At 38.9% G+C, this 23246-nt stretch overlaps 1 protein-coding gene across 2 annotated transcripts in view; it reads left to right on the forward strand.

The window, feature by feature from the left end:
- COL5A2 (collagen type V alpha 2 chain) overlaps positions 1 to 22816 on the forward strand; it is a 128251-nt gene extending 105435 nt beyond the window's left edge. For both annotated transcript variants that reach the window (XM_063341117.1, XM_063341116.1), the window contains exons 27-54: positions 122 to 220; positions 331 to 384; positions 483 to 536; positions 1021 to 1074; positions 1657 to 1710; positions 2043 to 2087; positions 2534 to 2632; positions 3502 to 3609; positions 3734 to 3787; positions 5576 to 5629; positions 5748 to 5801; positions 6853 to 6906; positions 7745 to 7852; positions 7962 to 8015; positions 8277 to 8330; positions 9455 to 9616; positions 9734 to 9841; positions 10838 to 10945; positions 11107 to 11160; positions 11492 to 11599; positions 11700 to 11753; positions 13410 to 13517; positions 14399 to 14452; positions 15163 to 15270; positions 17296 to 17587; positions 18408 to 18595; positions 20116 to 20340; positions 21226 to 22816. In XM_063341117.1, the coding sequence (XP_063197187.1) occupies positions 122 to 220; positions 331 to 384; positions 483 to 536; positions 1021 to 1074; positions 1657 to 1710; positions 2043 to 2087; positions 2534 to 2632; positions 3502 to 3609; positions 3734 to 3787; positions 5576 to 5629; positions 5748 to 5801; positions 6853 to 6906; positions 7745 to 7852; positions 7962 to 8015; positions 8277 to 8330; positions 9455 to 9616; positions 9734 to 9841; positions 10838 to 10945; positions 11107 to 11160; positions 11492 to 11599; positions 11700 to 11753; positions 13410 to 13517; positions 14399 to 14452; positions 15163 to 15270; positions 17296 to 17587; positions 18408 to 18595; positions 20116 to 20340; positions 21226 to 21372 (2715 nt within the window). In that variant the 3' untranslated portion in view covers positions 21373 to 22816. The remainder of the gene's footprint in view (positions 1 to 121; positions 221 to 330; positions 385 to 482; positions 537 to 1020; positions 1075 to 1656; positions 1711 to 2042; positions 2088 to 2533; positions 2633 to 3501; positions 3610 to 3733; positions 3788 to 5575; positions 5630 to 5747; positions 5802 to 6852; positions 6907 to 7744; positions 7853 to 7961; positions 8016 to 8276; positions 8331 to 9454; positions 9617 to 9733; positions 9842 to 10837; positions 10946 to 11106; positions 11161 to 11491; positions 11600 to 11699; positions 11754 to 13409; positions 13518 to 14398; positions 14453 to 15162; positions 15271 to 17295; positions 17588 to 18407; positions 18596 to 20115; positions 20341 to 21225) is intronic.
- The last annotated feature ends 430 nt before the right edge of the window (positions 22817 to 23246 follow it).

Genomic DNA, 23246 nt, shown 5'->3' on the forward strand with positions numbered 1-23246 from the left:
TGTAGCACCAAACCATGTTAATGTTATTTTATATATATCTACAGAATTTTCCAGGGGTAAATAGGTTCATATGAATAAAATATATTTATCGTTTAACGTGGAAAATGTTTTTTCTCTGTAGGGTGCTCCTGGAGAAGATGGACGTCCAGGTCCAGCAGGCTCAATAGGAATCAGGGGTCAGCCAGGCAGCATGGGCCTTCCTGGGCCAAAGGGTAGTAGTGTGAGTATGGCACTTGGTAGCCAAGATCTGTTTAACTTTAAACACTTGCATATCTTTTAATGGATTAAACCAGTATGCAAATATAGTCATTTTTTATTTCTACAAATTAGGGTGATCCTGGAAAACCTGGAGAAGCAGGCAATGCAGGTGTCCCAGGACAGAGAGTGAGTGTGACTGTTACTTGCAGTGATTACATAAAATGATGCTTTTCTGTTATATATGTTCACTATACAAGACTTCTTCCTATGTCATTTTAATTTAGGGAGCTCCTGGTAAAGATGGTGAAGTTGGTCCTTCTGGTCCTGTTGGCCCACCAGTAAGTCAACTTTTACCACTCTGCCTGCCTGCCTGTCACTCCATCCATTAGTCTTTATGCTTCTATTTTTATCTTCATGCCAGCTGTTGATTCCAAACAAAAAATCCCAAGAACATTTAAAGAAAAAATTTTCCTAGAAAAATTTTATATTGGAAAATATATACGTTGGTAGCCTAATTCCTTTTACTGACCATTTCAAAAAATAGTGTAAGGAGCAGAATTTTCTCGTAGTTCATTTTCCTAGCTTCCTTTGTTTCAATGGAACTGTGTGTTTTCCTGTCAGCACAGACTTTTGAGGAGGGACATATAAAGAAATAAGATACATCTTATTACATCTTTTAGATAGGGTACATCTTGGCCTGGGGTAAGTAAAAATGTGTAATAAAAAAATATGTAGTTGAAAATATACATATTCACAGAGAAGGAAACTTGTGGAGCCTGCCTCTATTTTTCTACTGCATACTGATTATTTTCTTTTGTGTAGGGTCTGGCAGGTGAAAGAGGAGAACAAGGCCCTCCAGGTCCTACAGGGTTTCAGGTATGTGAATTCATTTTTTTTAAAGAAAAAAAAAACCATCCATGGCTTTATCAGCTTAAATTGGAGAAATTCAGTCAAGTGATGTTTAACAAAACACAACTTCAGAACTAAGGCAAAGATGCTCAGAATAATTAGTCATACTTAGCTTTCCCACCATCTGCATACTACGTTGACTTGGCAAATGCTTAAATACCAGCTCTGTATCCCATGAGAAAACCTTTGTTGGTTTTCAGTTTTAATTTGGAGATTTTCCAAAGATTTTCCAAGGATTTTCCAAATATGGAGCAAAAGAATTGCTTTGATAATGAAGTATTAATTAAGTTAAGTCAATCTGCGTTTGTAGATATCTTTATTTTTATGGCTGATGTATATCCTACAAATGGTAAAGAAGGGCTGCCATCTCATTTAGAGGGGAGAAAACACTTGGGTGAAATATTCATGTAACTATTTCACTTGGGGATCTCTGAGGCCACGCTCTTGTACTGCGTATGATACTACATTCGTATTATTTGTGTCTTAATTAAATCTGGATTTACACAAATTTCTATCATGTTAGTGACCATTTTATTTACTTTTTTACAGGGCTTGCCGGGGCCACCAGGTCCTCCAGGTGAGGGAGGAAAGCCAGGTGATCAGGTAATTTCTGTGTACTTTAACAAGAATTCACTTCATAAAGTAGTTTTACCTTTTCTTTTCTTCGTAATTTAATTTCCCACTCTGTTTCAAAATATGTACTGATATAGTCTGCAAGCTGTCTGAGAACTGCTTTTGGATAAAACAGTTACTAGAATCGGTCCCTCTTCTTGGAGGAAGTTGGACTACCTCCTCTTGTCACGGATAGATAATATTAGAGAACTAGCCATCTACATTTACAGTACTTTATAAATGAAAATTTTTATCTCTAATTTCCTTAACTATAAGGCCATGAATAATGCTTTCATTCTAATGGTAAGTTCTGTTCTGCTTAGGGTGTGCCTGGAGATCCTGGAGCTGTTGGTCCGCTGGGCCCTAGGGTAAGTATTTTCTTTCAGAGTTTAAACACTCATAACAATTCTCTGAGCTTGGAAGTTGATATATAATATGGACTTTAACAGCCAAAGTGAACATTGGACTTTTTTGCCCACCAATATAATGGTCGTAAACATGGCTATGTATTAAAATGGTTTCTGTTAAACTTACCACTTTTAATGGTTTCGTGGCTTATGGTGTTGAGTACTGGCTGCAAAGTGATTGGGTTTACAGCTGTGAAGTGACAGTTTTTAATTTGCTGAGCAACATACTATTTTCCCTACCTTTAACAATAAAAGCATAAAGCTGTTTTTTGTTTGATCAGTTCTCCTAGAATTTGTTCACAGGCTCTTTGTTCAAATAGCAGTGCTGCACTTGGGGTGTATTTAGGATTTTGTCTACCAGAACTGTACCCTGACTTCTAAATAAGTAATAACTTTTCATTTTCTAGGGAGAACGTGGCAACCCAGGGGAAAGGGGAGAACCAGGTGCATCAGGAATCCAGGGTGAAAAGGGTATGGCTGGAGGTCATGGTCCTGACGGTCCAAAGGTAAGCTCAATGGAGATTTGTGTTGTTGCAGTGATGTAATGTATCGTTCTGCTCATTTGCATGAACATAAAACAGAGGGCTTTTTTATTATAAAAGGGATCTCTTTTAACGAAGGGTATCTTGTTTATATAAGGATTCTAGGAGGACATGCAGTTATTCCAGTATAACAATATTAATAACTTGCAAGATACTAAAATGTAAATACATTTTGTGAATTTATACAGGTCAAAATTTTAAATTTGTTTGTTTGTTTGTTTCTCAGTAGAACGGGGCAAAGCCATTTCTGAACTGCAGAAAACCCTCTGGCAATGGCTCCGTTTTAAGAACCATGTCAGTTTACACGAAGAGACTTGGCAGGGTTGGGTGTTTAAAGGAAAATACTGAAAGCTGCGTGCCTTTCTTTCACCTGCAATTGATATAATTTGACCTTGGAAGGTCACCCCAGATAGGGGGTCCTTCTAGTAATGCAGGACCTGTAATTGACATGAGCTGTGAGAAGCAAAGCATAAATAAAGCATCTCTGCTCCTGGCAACTTCTACCTGTAGCTACTTTGTGTAAGAGACCCATGTGGCATCAAGGTCAAGTTGGAAAGATGCTCAAGCTTTTTTTTTTGTCTGTTCTCATCCCCAGTATGCACTCAGTAAATACTAATGTATTTGGAAGGACTACGATATTACAACTGAACTTCCTGAGTAACACAATGGGAAAAGAAAAGTATTTGGACATGAATAAAGTCCAAATTTAAGAGAAAATTATTACTTAAAACTGTACCCCAGAGACTTCAACACAGGCACAGCGTGTTCTGCAGCCTAGAGACAGGGATACTTCTCATATGAATAGACAACAACTTGTTCTTTATTTGTTTCAGGGAAGCCCGGGCCCTAGTGGGACGCCTGGTGATCCAGGCCCACCGGGTCTTCAAGGTATGCCTGGAGAAAGAGGGATTGCTGGAACGCCTGGCCCCAAGGGTGATAGAGTAAGTTCGGTTATTTCTGTTGTGCTGAGTAGAATTACCTGTCTCTTAATACTGTAATTGTTCCAGGGTATGAACTGCTCACCATTTGGTGTCATAATTGAGACTTTCTGGGTATTTTCCATAGGGCGGCATAGGTGAGAAAGGTGCTGAAGGTACAGCTGGTAACGACGGGGCAAGAGTAAGTAACTCTCACTCTTTTTCGACCTACTCTCCACACAGCAGATTGTTTATTGTGCTAGAGGTTCTCAGCTCATAGACTTAAACACTACTCAGTTTGGCAATATCATGGGTTGACAGTCATTCTCATTCCCATTCCCGCTACCCTTCAAATTTGGTCTTCAAGTTTTTCAAGGCTGCTGTACACAACGTTTTAGGATATCTGTGTGCCGAGCCCATGTTTTGTATAATCAATAGTGGATGTTAAGATGTCAATGGAAAGAATTCCCAGAAGTAGCATGTTCATGTAGGATTCTGCTAAGCTAACTATAGTAAAAATATGAAAAAAAGGACAAGCAGAGATGAATAGCCAAAACCCAAACCCACCAGTTCTGCCTCTTGGAGTAAGGCAAATGTCTTCTTATTCTTTGGACTGAGTTGCCCACAGTCTGTCCTGAGTTTCACAGGTGAAAATTCCTGTAAATGTACTGAGCTCCACATGGGCAGTAAGTCGCTGACACTTCTGGAAAGCTTTGAACCTCCTGTGCGTAAGTAACATGGCTGGTCTGCTCACATGCAGTAAATCCGGTATGGTCAAGAGATGTTGCACGCACACTTCTGCATAGACCAGCTGTCCAATAATCCTCAATGTACTGGGTTTGCCATATAGGCGCTGACTATATTTTCTTCACAGAAGCCGTTGTTTTTACATAAACTGCATCTACCTGATGTTCTTGGGTTTTGCAAATCAGTTGGAGTACTAACAGCTAGGCATTTGGAAATCTGAGATACATACGAAAGATGAGGGTTCTGACTGGACTAAATTTCTAGTTAAAGAAGGGAAGTTTTTTTGAGAAACCCTAGGATACAGAAACACTAACTCACAATTAGCAGCTGTGAGCTGGAATTTATTTGTAAGCTGGATAGTATCCAAAGGTACGGAACAGTTCTTAGTCATTGTAAGGCAAATTTATAGCTTACAGTAACAAAGAAAGTAATGGTGAACAAAACGTACATCCCTCTTCTAAAGCTAGATATCTGCAGATATCTCTTCTACCTATGACTACAGCATTGATGGTGATGCAATATCCTTTGTTAATGCTGTCTTTTTTGTATTTCTCTGCAGTTTGAACTCAGTGCAGATTTTTAGGGGAGGGAGAATTTTTTTCGAGACAAACGTGGTGCAAATTTGGGGTACTCTGCTTCTAGTAAAAGAGAATCGTAACTGGGATATCTAAATATCCAAGAATGTGATGTGAGTAGTGCTGCAGGATCATTGTGTGCAGTTGATGGGTTTGGATGGAGAGATTGGAACTTATTTGCTTAACTGCCCTATGAAGAGAAAAAGAACATTTTGAGGAGTTTTCAAGATATAAATTAATCTTTGAAAGTAATAATGAACATGTTAAAATTAATTTAAACAATGAAATACTAGCATAAAAGAAATAGAGAGCTTCTATGCAAGTGGTGAAAAGAAGGACATTGTTTCCTCCTGAGAGAGCAAAATAAATCCAGGGCTTTTTTTATCATTGGCCTTATTCATAAATGCTGCATAAAGTAGAAGATGAAGTTAGTGAAGAAAGAGAGAATGAACGAAAGCAGGGCTTTTGAGATATGGGATTTTGGTCACTTAGAGAGGAAATGCAACTAAATTTTAGGTAAAGAAGACCCAACAAGATTTCAGAGGTAAAGGAGAAGTATTTAAAGCAATAAAAAAGCATATGGAAGTAGTACCATATCAGAAGTTTCAAATTAACTGTTTTGAAGAATCACTGTTTTTAACTTCCTTTTATCTTAATTTGTTCAAAAGGGTCTCCCTGGTCCAATAGGCCCAATGGGTCCAGCAGGTCCCACGGGTGAAAAGGTAAACAGATTTTTATGCCATTCCCTACTGAAGTTTTTTAATATTATCGTACTTTATTGGCACTTTTGCGACTTGTCTGATAAGTTACTTGGGAAATAACATTTAATTTTATTTTAAGGGCGAACCAGGTCCTCGAGGTCTAGTTGGCCCTCCTGGCTCCCGCGGAAACCCTGTGAGTAAGCATGTTTGTTCTTTGCCTGACATAAGTTAGCAACATCTAACGCCGATCCAAACCCCAGGTTTTGTCTCATTTGCTGTTATATCTTCCTCTTTTTTCTTCCCCTGTCTTTGTAGCTAAAAATCTCCAGTTCCTGTCTTGATGCTGTGCACTTGCAAAACTCTTGCCAGATTTTGTTCCTCTGTCCTACGCTTGTCTTAGGCAATTTTTTACATAGAGTTACCCTCATTTGTCTCACTCCTGAAAGTATACCACCACTTTTAATTATTTAAATCTTTTTAAAGTCATGCCTGTACCAGATACTACTGTACCCATACAAATATTTAGGTGGACAAATCACAGAAGTGTATCTTAGTTTTCATCTAATTACACTAACTCTTGTCATCTTCCATCCATGTTGTGATTTAAGGATTTTAAGGGTTGGCTTTGATTAGGGAGTTAAAGACTCAGCCCTTCTAGATCCTTCATACTGCTTGGAATTGATTATGCCTCTGTCACAGATCAGAACAGCCTTATTTCCAGTGTAAATTGGAATAGCTTCCACCCCTCTGGGGAGTGCTGGAGCTGGGCAGCCTTCAGCTCCTTCTGTTCCAAACAAAGCTGTTGTGTGGAAAGCTCATTTGAAACAGCTCATAGCCCATTCTGACCTTGTAGAAGAATACATCTTTGAACTATTCTTTTTTTCCCAGCCTATCTGGTTGGAATGATAGGTTGCATAAAGTGTGCGCAGTTCAGCTAATCCTGCTGTCACTGGAAGTGGTAGTGAGCAGAATTTCTGCTATTGCAGTTCTAGTGCTTGCACATGCCTTCCATCTCTAAATTCTGAAAGTTTACATGTAGTCTTGAACACATGGCAGATCTTAACATAGTTAACATCATTTATTTTGTGATAAAAAGATCATTTGATTCTGATTAATAGAGTAAAAGTATAATCACACTTATGACAGTAAATAGTTAACATCCTTTCTTGTATATTTAACTGCAAATTATACTGTATATAGAAAGACTGTTATGTTAAATACGGTTATTGTAATTTTTTTACCAGGGGTCCCGAGGAGAAAATGGCCCAACTGGTGCTGTTGGTTTTGCTGGTCCTCCGGTATGTGTTTTGTAACAGTAATGCTCTGACATACTTAGTTTCCTTCATTATGAATAATACTGCAGTGTTCTTGAACGTGAGTGACATCTGTTGTTGTTCAAAAAGAGCCGTTTCTTCTTCCCATCGGTATATCAAGTAAAGAAAAGGGCCAATAAATACTCTAGACAGTTGAAAAGTGGCTTTGTTGGTAAGATTATGTAATTGTTCACCAGATTTCATATTTTCATGAATATGCTATGTTGTTCCTTTGAGATTAAAATGAGGCCAGTTATAAAAATGTCATCTACTGAAGGTAGCAAAGATTTGCTCCACGAGTAGCAAAACCTGGAATGAATTGATGGACCAAATGGAAGGCTTGTGAGTTTTCTAGTGAATACCCCAAACTTTCCCACAGCCTAAATATTGTGTTTCAGACCTTTCACAGAGAGTCAGGCACCTGCTTCCCTTGGTGGGAAAAAGAAGACTAGAAAAGACAATGTTTGTTCAGTCCCTTTTGCATTTCGGTATGTAATAGCTACTGAGGAAAACAGAAAATCTAAAGGAAACAAAAATGTGAGGTAGATAATAAAATATTTTAAATGGAAATTCTGACTTCACAGACTTTAGAAAATCCCATCTGTGATGTTCTAAAGACTGTGCTAAACTGTTATGGTTCTCTTGAACTGAACCATTTAGCAAATGCACTGTTTTCTGGGCTGATTTGTTCTCCTGTTATTTTTTGCCTTCTAGAAATTCCCTACAAAATGACTTTGTTAGGCTGGAAAGATTTGGTATTCTCTGAGCTGACGTCTCTTCTAAATATTATTTCTTATATAATTCTAAATATTATTTCTTATAGGGCCCTGATGGTCAACCGGGTGTGAAAGGTGAACCTGGAGAACCTGGACAGAAAGGAGATGCTGGGTCTCCAGGACCACAGGGTCTTGCTGGGTCTCCTGGTCCACCGGCAAGTACAAATAACATTGTCAGAGAACCAATGGCATAGGCCGATCTTGCTTATTTAAAATGTCCTGGGTGTTCACTATCACCCCCCCTTCTTTCTCCTTTCCTCTTAGGGTCCTTCAGGTGTTCCCGGTCTGAAAGGTGGTAGAGGAACTCAGGGTCCACCTGTGAGTAGATTTTATTCTTTTCTGACCTGACTGCAGATAATCTAATACTGAAATTTTATGTAATGTGTGTAGCATTATGTAATGCTGTGTGTAATGTGTGTAATGTCCTACAGCTTTATTTACAGCATTATGTAATGTGTGTAATGCACTACAGCATTACAGTCTGTAATTAGAACATTTGCTCACTAATTCAGCTGAGAACATTTGAGGTAGCCAGTGCTCTATTTCTTTCAATAAAGTTGGCATTAAAATGTTTTTTAGGGTGCTACTGGATTCCCAGGATCTGCTGGAAGAGTTGGGCCTCCAGGACCTACTGTAAGTCAATTGTCATATTCCTAGTAGGTGTATTTTATAAACCGGTCGTTGAAAACCTGAAGACTAAGGAAAACAGGAAACATGAAGCAGCGTTTATGGCCAGATGCTATAGAAGAGAACAGCTTGTCAGCACTGACTTCTGTGACTGCATGCTTACATCCAACTTCATTAAATAAAACTCATTAGTCTTGGCCTTGATCCAGTGTCAGTGTGTCCAGATTAGTGCAATATTTTTCACTGCATTAAGGTGGCTTTGAGCTGTTCAAGCTGCTCTAATTACTTAATTGTTTACAGGAACAAAACAACAACCTATATCATTCCTGTACTTTTTAGTGTTTTGTCTCTTCAGTGGTGGCTGAAGTTAGGAGAGTTTTTGGAAAAAGGAGAGACCTCTGCTGGGTTATCTCATTGGTGGAGTTACTCATAAGATCCACTAAAATAAATTTAGAAACAAACCATGACAAACCCACAAAATCTCTCATGTCTAAACATTTTCAGAAGCACTAAAAGAAAAAAAACAAAATAGCTGTGGATCAGCAAAGGAGGATTCAACTCCACACAGAGAACTGTGCCGCTCTCTTCGTATGCCTTTAAATGTTCTGATGAGAAAAATAACTTGCAGTCATTGTGAGTTTATCAAAAGGCGTGAAGTTGTGATAAACATAATACAAATGTGAAGTATTTTAAAAATATGTGAGAAATGAACAAATGTCCATTAAAACAGTAATTTGTACCACATGAATGAAAAGGTTGAGTATGGACTTTATCTTGATGATGTTGGAAAGAATGGGCAAGGGTGAGTTTTCTAGATGTAGTTGAACAACTGAGTTAAAAAAAAAAAAAGAAAAGAAAAAAGGGGGGGGGAACCCCTGCCTTTTAAAGGAGGGAGTTTAGAATTGCAAATTGTTTGTGGTGAGGGGATGTAGCTTGGACATAATTTGATGAGATATTTATTTAATCTCATTTTTTTGACCTTAAATGAGTTGAAAATAGCTCTTGGCTCATTCACACTTTGGGCCTTCCTTAGAGTGTGCGTATGTAGAGTTAATCAAAGCACAGTTCTTAGAATTTAATTGTCCTGATCAGAAAAGGGTCCAATGTAATGAGATGTTTAATCTTCTTAGGGAGCTCCAGGGCCTGCCGGGCCTATTGGTGAGCCAGGAAAAGAAGGTCCCCCAGGTCTTCGTGGTGATCCTGGTTCTCATGGCCGTGTGGGAGATCGAGGGCCATCTGGGCCTCCTGGTGGTCCTGGAGACAAGGGTGATGCAGGGGAAGACGGGCAGCCGGTATGTCCTCGTTGATGTTAGTAATTCTCCCTAGACCAACTCTAGGCGTGGTCTCGTTACTTACACTTCTTGCTACTGAAATGATAGTGACATTGTTTTATCCTTTGTGGATTTCAGGGCCCAGATGGCCCCCCTGGTCCAGCAGGAACTACTGGTCAAAGAGGCATTGTTGGTATGCCAGGACAGCGAGGAGAAAGAGGCATGCCAGGGCTGCCAGGTCCTGCAGTAAGTAATGACCAAGTTAATATGCCACCAGTTTGGGCATTCTCATCATCCCTGTGGGATTCTGAACATAGTGCCCCATTGCAAGAGGATAAAGTTGGAAAACTCCAATTGCAGGAGTGAATATAGAGAGAATAGTAAACTAAATCTCTTGGAACTGCATGAAGTGAGAGTGGTTCCTGCCATATTGGAAGGTCAGAACCTGAATTAAGAGTGAGTGGGTAATAGCTTTAAGACTTCTGGCTAAAATGTTCCTATTTGACTTAAAACTAGATCCTTGAAAAAAACAACCCCAGACTCTTCATTTAGGTGCCCAAAGGTCACTTGGATGTGAGTAAATACTCTGTAACTGGTATTTCATAAATTGTGAATTACAGTCTTCAAAATTGCCATTTGTGTTCTCTTTGCTTTCATGTAGGATTTATAGATATTTATTGGAAAGCCTAATGATCCAGAAGATCAAGCCATTAAATAGACTATTAGTAAAAGGGATGGTATGGAGGATTTGCCATTACCACTGGATCCATAAAGTGAATTTATAGTTAAAGTTGGCCAGAAATTATTCCAGGCTAACAAGATTTCTTGGTGTTGAGACAGGGAAAATAAGATCCTGTTACTTATTTCAAACTGCATTACAATTTTCCAGAGTCAAAAAGACCTCACCAATTGCAGATAATGCCATCAGACATATTGATATATCAAGGCAGTGTGTGCCTAAAAGAGTTGCTACCAGACAGACTAACTTTAAGTGTAGTTTCTAGTCAACAGAAGCCTATTCAAAAGCAACTAACACAATTAAACTGTTTAAAAACACACAGTATACTAAATATATATTCAAAATCTATAAGAATATTTTCCTTATTTATCAGGTTTTGGAAGTTACAAATGTTGATGGAACTTCAGACTGGATAATCAGTATTGTTTTTCAGGCAGCAGGTGTTTTTGTGCTTTCCCTCTTTTGTGTTAAAATTTTGATATGATATTTCTCATCTTTTTTAGGGTACACCAGGAAAACAAGGTCCCACGGGGCCACCTGGCGATAAAGGTCCCCCAGGACCTATTGGCCAGTCAGGTGCCACTGGACCTGTAGGTGAAGCTGGTCCTGAAGTAAGTATTAGAGCCTCATAATATGTAAAAAAAAAAATGATGGTCTAGTGGTTATTCTCCTCAACTTGAAGTTAGAGGTGGAGAACAACTTTCTAGTTCTTTTATAGAAATGCAAAATAAGAGAGCTAATCAATAGCCCTATTTTTATTCCATAATTCTAGGGACCTGCTGGTAATGATGGTACTCCTGGACGAGATGGAGCTGTTGGAGAACGTGTAAGAATATATGGTTTTCTAAAGTCACTTCTGGAAATCTCCATTTTATTATTGACTTATTATAGATTTTCTGTTCGTTCAGTTAATTTGAATGGAGAACTTGTTCTGAAAGTGTGTCACAGCTTTGAACAAGTAGTACCTTTCAAAGGTGAGGAAACCTGGCTAAGAGTCTTAGAACACCTGCCTCCACAAACTCAGACCTGAGTTATTACAGAAGCAATATCTTTGTAGATTGTAATTGCTAGAAAATAGATTAGCAATGCTAGAGTCCTGTTGCTTTGGTCTAGTCCAGTCCTCGGTAGATAAGTAACGTTGAACTTATGTTTTGCAGGGTGATCGTGGTGAACCTGGCCCTGCAGGATTACCGGGTTCCCCAGGGGGTCCAGGAACTCCAGGTCCTGTTGGCCCTCCAGGAGATGCAGGTCAAAGAGGTGAAACTGTAAGTGACGCTATTTTTTTTTAATAGTTTGTTTATCAAAAAACTATTGTGTATGCTTTTGTGCATTCCTTCACATATCTTCTGTATGCGATCTTTGTAGGGTTCTCGAGGTCCGATGGGTCCCCCAGGTCGTGCAGGGAAAAGAGGTTTGCCTGTAAGTTCTCCATGGTCACTGTGGTTTTATCTGATGTATTTTTTACAGGGAAGTGTTTATGAGAAACTGAGCCCAGATTAGAATCACAGAATGACAGTGGTTGGCAGGGACCTCTGGAGATCATCTAGTCCAACCCCTCTGCCAGAGCAGGGTCCCCTCAAGCAGGTTGCACAGGAACGCGTCCAGGCGGGTTTTGAATGTCTCCAGAGTTGGAGACTCCACCACCTCTCTGGGCAGCCTGTGCCAGTGCTCTGCCACGCTCAAAGTAAAGAAGTTCCTCCTCATGTTTAGGTGGAACTTCCTATGCTCAAGTTTGTGCCCATTACCTCTTGTCCTGTCCCTGGGCACCACTGAAAAGAGCCTGGCCCCATCCTCCTGACACCCACCCTTTAAGTATTTATAAGCATTGCTTATAAGAATGCTTATAAGAATGCTAAATAGGGCTTCAGCTTTTAGTGTTCTGACTGCAAGTGGATGCAGGTAGTCTTCTGAGCTGCAAAGCTGTACAAATCTGTTTGGAAACACTAATATTTCTACACTTTCTTTAAAAATACTTTGCAGAGAAATAACAAATGCTTTGAAAGCTTCTTTATTTGGAGTGTGTTGCTGTCCGGGTGATGGTAAGACCTGAGTTAGCAAATGGCTGGTGTCTGTGTTTGCAGTTCAAATAAGGAGTAAAAAAATGAATGCTGAACAAAAAAAGCAAATTTTTAGATAAAAACGGCAGAAATATAACAAAATCACCTGTTCCCATGAAACTGCCTTAATTCAACTCATGAGATTCTGACTTCAGTCCAAATGGAAAAACAAACACGAGCCATCTTTTCGTGTTACATAAGTCTTTTACAGTCCAAGCTTGGAACAAAAATTAATTGCAAACTTGGGAAATTCAAAAGAATGTTGTCCCGTCCCTAGGCAGATGTCATATGAGAGACAGGAAAAGTTTATTGAGTAGTTAGTGATAATGATGCCATTGATAAACTATTTGGAATCTGGCATTGAGAAATTTAGCATGCAAGTTGGGACAAGAAATATAGAATTGAAAGCAGAAGCCATTTTTTCCAATGATTCTTGAATTAGTATGAAAAGTTTGGAACTATTAAAAATACCAAGAATGAAACTGTGATGGTAATTGAACCAGCTACTTGTACTGGGGAGTGTGGACTTTGTTGTCTGTAGTTAGGGAATGTAACTTCAGTTGTACTTGAACCATACTGAAGGTGAAAGGAGCTGTGAGACGTAAAGATGCAACATGGAGGATTTCATACTGAAAAAGTGCTGTATCATTATGAGTCTTTCATCTACAAAAATCATTTGCCATATCCAGTAAGGCAAAGAAATTTCTCAATCTTAAAAACTCTGTTATGTAAATTATTTAATTTAGTATTTTAGTATTTTTTTTGACTGCGTTATGAAGCTAAGTAGACTAAATTTACCACAACTATAATTAAGCACAACACGGTTTTCTGTAATTATTTACTTATTCTTTGGTAAAAAATTAAGATTCTTGGAGCTGCACCAACATCACCTTCTTTCCAGCTTTAGTGTGAAGGAGGCCTGAATGTAGTGTCTAGAAGAAAATGAGGGGGTTTTGAGGTTGGGTTTTTTTTTTTTTTTTCAGTTCAGAATTTTACATTTCATCACTGATATTTACAGGGTCCCCAAGGACCTCGTGGTGACAAAGGTGACAATGGAGACAGAGGCGACAGGGGCCAGAAAGGACACAGGGGTTTCACTGGGCTTCAAGGTCTTCCTGGTCCTCCTGTAAGTTGTTCTGGTTTTACTATAATTTTATTTCGTTGATTGTCAAATAATGTATTTGGAACATAGTTATTTAAAATAGAAAACAAAAAAGCAGACATGAGTAATTGTTTTCCCACAAGGAGTTTGTGAGTGTCCCAGCTGTCTGTACTTGCTAATATTTTTAATGCCATTTTACAATGCTATCGCATGATGAGGTAAACCTGTGCTTTGCCTGATATGTGCTCTCCTACTCTTGTTCCATTTGTGACAGTCCTACAGTGACCGATCACAGACCTGTCGGCACAAGATGGTAGCAAAAGCTGATAATTTGAGATAAGCACATTAGAGTGTGAAATGCTTTTTAGCAGTGTTTGAACTCTTTACAGTCAAGGAATCAAATGCAAAATGCCATGAGGACTTCGATAGTATCTGTCACTAACTTCATGATTTCAGTGGCAATTGAATGGAAATGTCATGAAAAACTTAATTTTTTTACATTTGTTCACTGATCCTGTACAAGAGCTGGAAGTTTCATCATGCAGGAAAAGAAACAGAAAAACCCCAACATCCAAAGCATCTTTCCAGTTCATTATAGCGCTGTCAGTTACTCTTTTGTAAGCTAGTCTAATTGTCATGAAAGTGCGGCTTTTCTGCAGAAATAACTTGATATATAGACAAGCACCAGTAATTTCAATTAAGCTAAATTGTGATTACAGTTGTTCTCTTTCTGACAAAAGTAAACAATAGAATGAAAATGAATCATAAGAGGGAAAGGTACTACCCATTTTTCATGTATATTATAATTGTATTCACACGGAGTTGTGTGTATCACACACTAATTCTTTAAAAGGAAAGGAATGTGCTTTAAACGTAGAAATGATATGATAATTTCTTCTGTTTAGGGTCCTATTGGTGAACAGGGTAGTCCTGGCATTCCAGGCCCATTTGGTCCTCGGGTGAGTGTAATGTTTCAGGTTTAAGGTTTTTCTTGCTTGTTTTTTTTCCGCAATCAGGTTTCTATTTCTGCATCACTTTTATTTCACTGGCTTTTATTGACTTCAGTATCAGGTGGGATTACCCTACTATCTTTTGCTGAGAGACATTACCTTGTTTAATATAGTGAAACTTTGACGTAATTGTAGTTTATAGCTAGATAAAAGGTCAATTCAGAATAACTACAGGGCTACGGTCTCTTCTTATAGACGCTTTTGCTGCAGCTGATACAAAGCCATATATGTGGCAGCTCTGCTAATTGCTACTCTGCCTTTCGCACCCCCATGAATGTCATTCACCCAAAAGTAAAGGAGAAATATGACTCCCTCAGATGTTCCCAGGTGACAGTGTACCTCTGAGTCTGTATACATGTGGGTGTACAGCAGCTACTCCAGTTGTCATAGTACCTGGAATTGAACCCACTTAAATGCTTTAGGAAAAAATATACAGCTGACCCAAGGTATATTGGCTGAGGGGACTGACTTCAGAACAGCAGCATTGAAGCTGCCTTCTTACTTTTAGAGAAGAAGAAAAAGGGTGATTTTGAAAAGTTTGGTAATAGACGCAAATAATTGGATTGCTTCCTGGAAAGGTGCTGCTTGTAAAGGGCTGTTTTGTATAACTTTGTTACGAAATGCGAAAATGCATTCCTTCTTTCTCTTACATTTTCTAGGGTCCTCCAGGTCCAGTTGGTCCTTCCGGCAAAGATGGAAGTCCCGGTCCACTTGGGCCAGTTGGGCCTCCTGGTGTTAGAGGGAGTGTAGGAGAAGCTGGACCTGAGGTAAGTTGATGGGAATATGGAAGGAAAAGGTTACATTCAAATAATGTGATTTTATACAGTCCGTTGCATCACTTTCTCAAACATCCATGAGTTCAAGACAGATGGTAAGGTTTGATACAGTTTCTCCAACAAATAGCCGGGGTAACTGTGTTTTGAAAGGGCTCGTTTTCATCTTCCAGACCTGTGACATTCCTGGTTTTATCCACCTATGCTCTCCTTTGGCCAGCTGAGGGCTACTTCTGCAGTTAGCTCACTGGATCCTGTTAGATCTGCAGTTCAAAATGGGTATTTGGCAAGTTGGGTCCTAAAACCTCAGGCTTAAGCATAGGTCAGTCGGTGTATCTGGAACCAGCACTAGTTCAAAGTCAGCCGTCCCGCAAAGGCGGCACTGAACTTTAACAGCCGTGTGGCTGATTGCCAGCAGCGCACTCCGTCATGCCTTGCCTTCAGGAAATCCTTCAGTCCAAATGAGCAGCCCAAACTCTGCCACTCAGCTCAGCTGACCTTCAGTCAGATCTGAGGTTTACATACATCAACCATTAACTGATTCGCAACTAATGAAAAATGGTTTGACCATTTTGGAAAAAGTCCTAAACCTTTGCTAAGCGCCCCAGGCATATTTCACATTTACCAATTCGTGATAACCTAAGTCATAAAATGTAAGTTATACTATCCCAAGAAAGATAAGTTAGGAAATTAGAGGGATTTGACAAAAGGGTGATCTGGATGAGCACATGAAGAATGGAAAGACTGGTATTGCTTATTTTAGGAAGAAGTGGGAAAGGTGGAATAAAAGTGGAATAAAATAATGAGCAAGACAGAGAAGGCCGTTGCTGCTGTTTTTTTGTCTTGTAAGGCATGGTGTTTCCTGTGTTTATCGTGTGCTAATATCCACCCTATTTAATTTGAATTCCTGCCAGTTATTGGTATGTCCACTTCTGCCGAGGCACCAAGACTCGAATGAATAGTCTATGGTAGAGCATAAGAATACAACGTGTACCAGATCCTTCCTCTGGGTAATGAGACAGTACACGAAATATCGCATACCTGTAACTTCAGTTTTGCTTTCCTTGGTGGCTTGCTGCAACTATAAATTGGAACCACAAAGCGAGAAATAGAAGTAAAGATTTCTTTTGCAAGGTGCAGTGCGTGTTAGTTTGGGTGTGCGCTCTGCTGCAAACATTAGGAGCACTGGTTGCCAATTCTGAAGTAATTACTGTCAAAGGAAATGCCCCATTCTGATATAGCATCTGATGCACCAGAGCATCAAACTCACAGTGAAGGTATGTTACAGACTTTCTGCTGCTGAAGAAGAGCTGGTAGAGCCTGCGGGCGGAGATATTAACAGGTGCATTCTGTCTCAGGACTCAGTTACCTCCCCAGGTGTCACAATTCAGGTTGACAAAAGGACCTCACAACCCGTCATTGAGGAAAACATTCTCAGTCAGGAAAACACCTTCTCTGATGAGTAAGGATGATGTAGATTCTGTCTCACCTGTGGCCAGAAAGCTCAGCACTGTGCAGGACAAATGTAAAGGTATTTCTAGTGCCAAATTTTCTGTCCAGGCTTTACTAGTTGAAAATGTGCCTGAGGTGACTCAGGGGAAGCAGGAATTTTAGGTTGCTCTAAAAATCACTTACAGCTGTTGGGATTTTTGAGAAATAGAGTTATTAGGCAGGGATTTGAACAAGGAGGGACAGATGGCTTAAAAAATGAGAATGAGGAGGCCATTCTTTGGTGACTTTTTCAGCTGTTAAGTCTGAAATCAGGAGAAACAAAAAATTGAGCAAGGTATTAAGACAGGCGGAGAGGGCATGAAGCAGAGAGAATACCTCTCATCCAGTTCTAATCTCTTAGCTCTGTACCTGGAAATGGGAATTGTTTATCTATATTTGAGTTTTCCCTGCACATTAGGGTGATTGGCCGTGAAGTTTTGCTCTTTTATTGTCTGGCTTTGCTATCATTTTGCATAGTATTTACTCTGCTGTGCCTCTATGGCTTTTTTTTTTTTTTTTTAACCTTAGGGTCCACCAGGTGATCCTGGCCCTCCGGGACCTCCAGGGCCTCCAGGCCATCTCACTGCTGCCATTGGTGACATTATGGGACACTATGATGATGCTATGGCAGATCCGCTACCAGAGTTTACTGAAGACGAAGCAGCCCCAGATGACCATAATAAAACAGACCCAGGAGTCCATGCCACACTGAAGTCACTGAGCAGCCAGATCGAGACTATGCGCAGCCCAGATGGTTCAAAGAAACACCCAGCACGGACTTGCGATGACCTGAAGCTGTGCCACCCATCCAAGAAGAGTGGTGCGTATAAGCACACCATCTCCTGCATGTGCCATATGATTCTGTCCTATTTCCAGTAGATACTTGGTCACTGGAAAAAATAGTGTAATACAGGTTTTGACAGTCTAAATTGACATTCACGCTAGGAGCTTGAAAACTTTTTATACTTCCATGGAACACTACTTCTGGAAGTGTTTTCACCATGGAGCACCACTTATACGATGACAGAGCTAGATTGGTACCTAGTTGTGAATATTTGCTTAAGTGCTATTAGCTCAAAACGTCACCTGTGGGTGTTTTTCATCCAGAATTCTCTGCTGCTGCTCCATAGTGCCAATTCGTAGGTGGTAATGCTCTGATGTACCATTTAGGACTTTCCCTAATTTATATGGATTACCAGTGATAAATCAGAACAGACTGGAAGATAATTTGTGGCAGGCCTTCCCAGCTTTTTCCCTGTTTCTTTACCTCCAACATCAACATTAGGAAGGGATGCCATCAGTTTCTCATATGTAGGGAAAACTGTCTTCTACCCATTGTGTGTTCTTTATGCACTTCGAGTGTCCAGGAGCTTTGCAATGGATTTAAACAACCTTAACCTTGAACAGCTTTCAAGCGTGCGTTCCCCAGTTTTGAAATATTTGAAATACTGATCAGCTTGTATCTTAAAGTAAGATTATAGTGTATACCTGATGCACACGTCAAAGCATGCATCAGATGATGTGGAACATTGTCTTGTTTTCCGTGTGTTTTGTACTGTCATGACATACTTTTTCTTATCTCCCCAGTTATTTCAAGAATCTTAATAACGTAATGGAATCACATTTTATGTTCTTTGTAGGTGAATATTGGATTGATCCTAACCAGGGATGTGTTGAAGATGCTATTAAAGTGTATTGCAACATGGAAACTGGAGAGACCTGCATTTCTGCAAACCCGTCTACTATTCCACGTAAAACATGGTGGGCCAGCAGGTCGTCTGACGTAAAGCCCATTTGGTATGGCCTGGATATGAACAGGGGATCACAGGTAACTAAATATATTTAATGTCAAGAATCTACTTCTATGAAACTTGTTTCTTTCTGGTTTAGAACTTCATCTGCTATCTGTGTTATGACTATTGATTGACTGGCTTATATTCAATTGGGTGTTACCGTACAGTAATTATAGGGAAGAGCCGGGAGAAACAATGCAGGTGCATCTAAGGCAGGATTGGCTATAAGTATGCCATTTCTGAAAGAGATTTATTTCTTTAGATCCCGAAAATGTCAACTTCTCTAGCAGTCTACTTTAGTAACTCACTACCCTTGTTCTTAAAAAGTGTACTTTTACCCTAATACATGATTTAAATCACTGCTGTTTTAATTGAATTCTACTCTTTTTTTTTCAGAAAGTTCTTTACTGCTAAAAAATACAAAGCTTATTTTATAAATCCACTCAGCTAATTCCTTTTTTAAAAAAGTGTGATTGTTATCATATGTGTTAGAATGCTCAAAGCTGAATGCGTCAGTCTCCAGGCAGACAAAAATTCCACTCTTTTAGCTTTCTGTTGGGCTTTCCCTGTGTGGTAACTTTTAAAAGCCGGCTTAATGATCCTGCCAAATAACCGAAGTTTATGCTATGCAAAGTATATAATAAATTTACAAGCTTTCGCCATAATTATTCCTAGTTCATAAAATTAAAAGCACAGAGAATATTTTCAATTGTTATTTCATAGGAAGTAATTAAATATCTTTAAAATAAGTATTTGGTGTGTAAAAATAACAGTGCTGTTATCAGTTGGATTCCTGATAATGGTTCAGAACTTCGACAATTGAGAACAGATGTGATATTGAGAGCAGATGTGATATTGATTGCTTTTATTGAGATGCTTTCACTTATTATTAAATTCATGAGAACTTGCCATGACCCGAGATGTCACAGTTCATGTTTAGCTGCCTGCATACACGTATGCTCTTTGGAAGAAAAAATTATCTTCAGCAGTATTATCAAAGAGTATTTAATTTTTGAAAACACGGTCAGATTTGATAACAGTATGATCTGTGCAATAGTCATATGCGCTTTATACAGATTCTAAATAATAAGTATATCTGAGATTGCTGAATAGAGATAATACATTTTGTAAAAAATGACAGTATTAGTGCCTAAGATTTTCTTTTTTCCTTTGAAAAGGAAAGAAGACTTCCCTTATCTAGTTTGAGGTTGCTCTATGCACTATTTCATGCAGAAGGTTTAGTTCCTACTGAATCCCTTTTTGAAAGAAGGCAGAATTCATTCCAAAACTTGGCATGTCTGCGGAGACCCACCTGCCTTTCAGTTGTTCAGCTGCAGAGCTTTACGGTCAAAATTCTCCTATTACAGCATGTCTACATTTCTTTGTCCTCAACTGGCAGCAAATTACCAAATAAACCATTCTAAGATTTTATGTAATAGGGCTTCTGCTAGTCACATCTGCAAAGGGTTACGATAATGACAGAGGTTTCTAAAATTCATGAACTCTTACAGAATTTTCTTGTAATATATGTTCATCTGTTTCTTTATCTTCATAGTTTGTGTACGGGGATACAGCTGTCACTCAGATGACATTCCTCCGCCTCCTATCAAAGGAAGCTTCCCAGAATATCACTTACCTTTGTAAAAACAGTGTTGGGTACATGGATGACCAGACTAAGAACCTGAAAAAAGCTGTAATTCTGAAAGGGGCCAATGACCTGGAGATCAAAGCGGAGGGAAACAGCCGATTCAGATACACTGTTCTGCATGACAGCTGCTCTGTAAGTTTGGGTGTTTTGTCATTTGTTATAGAGAATAAGGACTTTTGTCTTCTAGTTTCAGTTCTTCCTTGATTTAGAAAAAAAATCCGTAGAATGGGGCAATCAAAATGCTGCAGAATTTCACCATGAATTGTAGAAGTAACTGGTCAAATAGGTATTTTACTACAATTCTAGCTTCACGTAGTAGAAGTCTACATTATTCAGAGGATATTCACTAATTACTAGTTATTGTGAGCATACTGAGATAGGTCTCTTGCCATTTTGCATTTTCCAGTGCTTGTGTGCCTCTGTGTGTAATCACACAGAGAGGTCAGGAAACCTCAAGCATTTGTCTGCCCGATGGGTAAGATTGTTGCAGCAATACACTGGAGGGAACCCCATGGTACTATGACTGACTGAGTCAGAAAGGAAAATGTTCTCCCCAGAAATTCTTAGTGGGCATAAAAATGAGCAAGTTAGTCATGTTCGTTAGCATTCTCAGCCCAGCCCAAGATGCTAGCAAAATATTTCTAAAATTACTTTTGCACTTGAAATAAATTAGAGTACTCTCTGTGCTTTAAAGTAATATAGCCCAAGAATATGTGCGCAGGCGCATATTAAAAGATAGAGAAGAAGAAAAGAAAAATCAGTCCAGCTCGAGGGGGAAATCCTGCTGTGTCAGTCTGACAGGTCTGTTCATCAGTGTAAAAGCAAGATATGTACGTTTTAAAATAACCAAGTTGCAGTACAGGCCGGGGGGGTGTTGCTCAGTGAAGATACAGTGAGACCCTTCTGACCTGTCAGACAGCCGACTCGCCAGCTGAGCTGGGGTTCAGACTGTTTCTGATACGAGCTCTGGCCTAAGTTTTGATTTATTTTTTTTTTCTTTTTTTTTTTCCCCTCCAGAAACGTAACGGGAACACGGGCAAGACTGTCTTTGAGTACAGAACACAGAATGTGGCACGCTTACCTATCATAGATATTGCACCGGTGGACATTGGCAGTACCGACCAGGAATTTGGAATTGAAATTGGGCCAGTTTGCTTTGTATAAGAGGAAGGGGGGAAATTAACACGCTACCCAGCAACAGCAGCAATTAAACACATGAACTTAGACTGATTGAAGTTAATCCTGAGACTCTTGAAGTAATGGCTGATATTGGATCAGCATTGTATATACGGTTCTTTTTAAGTGCCCGGCCTCCTTTTGAATATTTATTTTACTTACAAACCTTCTGTTTTAAATGATTGAAACCAACTTTTTAGTACAACAGTACAATTTTAAGAGGATTGACGACCACCTTTTAAAAGCAATATGAATCTTTTCCTTGCTCTTGTTTCAAATTATTTTGAAATTTACAGATATTCAAAATAGATAGTTTTAATGTGGGACTATGTAAAGCTCTAAGGATTATTTCTTTTGCTTGGATGCATACTTAATAACAGAAAAAGTAGAGCACTTTTGTCAGCCGCTGGCTATATTTCAATTATACATACTCCCTCAACCCCAGTTTGTCTTCCTGTGGTTGCCAGTGTGATAGTCATTAACAGAAATCTGTCTTTTGTAGAAGAAAATCTCTTCAGACGAGATCATCTTAATTTGGCATTGTCTTTCCTGCACTTTTCCATGTAATAGTCTGCTCAGAAGAGTATTCCGTAGCCACGATTAATTTATGAAGTAAAAATACTCCTGGGGTAAATATGAGTTTTCAGTAGGGGTGTCCCATATCTTAAATTTTAAGGCCAGACTTCACTTCTCACAATGTATCTGTGTAATTCTATTAAATTGTCCTTAATCTTCAAAATACATCTTAAACCCAATACTTGTTGATTTTCCAATACTTGCCCATCTTAGAAGCCATTACGTATCAAATTATACAGATGTCTTATATATGGTGCCAATTTATGTATGTTGCAAATCATTCACATGTATACCAGACCAATTGTTAATAAAGAGAAAGAAAGGTTAGACATTCATTTTTTTTTATCTGACATCCAGACATGCATCACCAGGAATTTGATTTATTGGCCTTGAGCTGTCAAGGCAAGAAAGTTCCATCATTTCTTAGCATGAGCTACCTCATCTCTGGAAGTTGGGATGCATTTAATATTCCTGTTTCTATTTTAGATATTAAAAGGTGCTATGCTTCTGTTGTTATTTCGAGAAAGGAGATAGGCAGGGCAAAACCAACAAAAAAGTGATGGTGCTAAATGACTCTGTAGAAGGCTGATGAAATAAAAACGCCTATTGTCAATGTAATTTTCAGAGCTTAGCTGTTAGGCTTATGGTGTTTGAGAGAACAATGTTACAGTGCATTTATTTGTTGGTCATACATTATATAGAATGTTTTGTACCACTAACATGCTTTATTTTGTAAAGTATGTGGGTACAAACTTACGTAGTCTTTTTGTTTCTTTATTGCATCGGTGCTCTCCACGTTTTTTGTTTGTTCCTTTAAAAAAAAATAAACAGCTGGGGCCATCCCTAAAGAAAGTCATGCACATAGCTTTATTCATGTATCTTTGCAAAGCATTTAATTAAATACATGCTTCTTGCTATGTAAGTGGTTTCCTTTTTGTAGAATTCCTTCTAGTATGTCCCATATCAGTTCGTTTCCAGGAAATTAAAAACAGAAGTATTTACTTTTGGTTTGTTGCTATTTGAATAACTCATTTGCAATGCATTCTCCTGGAGTATATTACCCTTAGGAATATAAAGGTATTATGAATGATGCCCTCTGTGCCAGTTTTTACGAGATAGGCGTCAATTTGTATGAATTAATCACCAGCAGTCCTATTAACGCTACCTAACTAGGATTGTTTGAGACTCCAGAGAAAGAGAACTTTTATTCCAGACTGAATAAAATGTGACTGAGCCAATTGTCAATGTATGTTATCTCTGATTGATAGAAAACAGTTTCTGGACAA

Source organism: Chroicocephalus ridibundus, chromosome 7, assembly GCF_963924245.1.
Source record: "Chroicocephalus ridibundus chromosome 7, bChrRid1.1, whole genome shotgun sequence".
Taxonomy (NCBI): domain Eukaryota; kingdom Metazoa; phylum Chordata; class Aves; order Charadriiformes; family Laridae; genus Chroicocephalus; species Chroicocephalus ridibundus.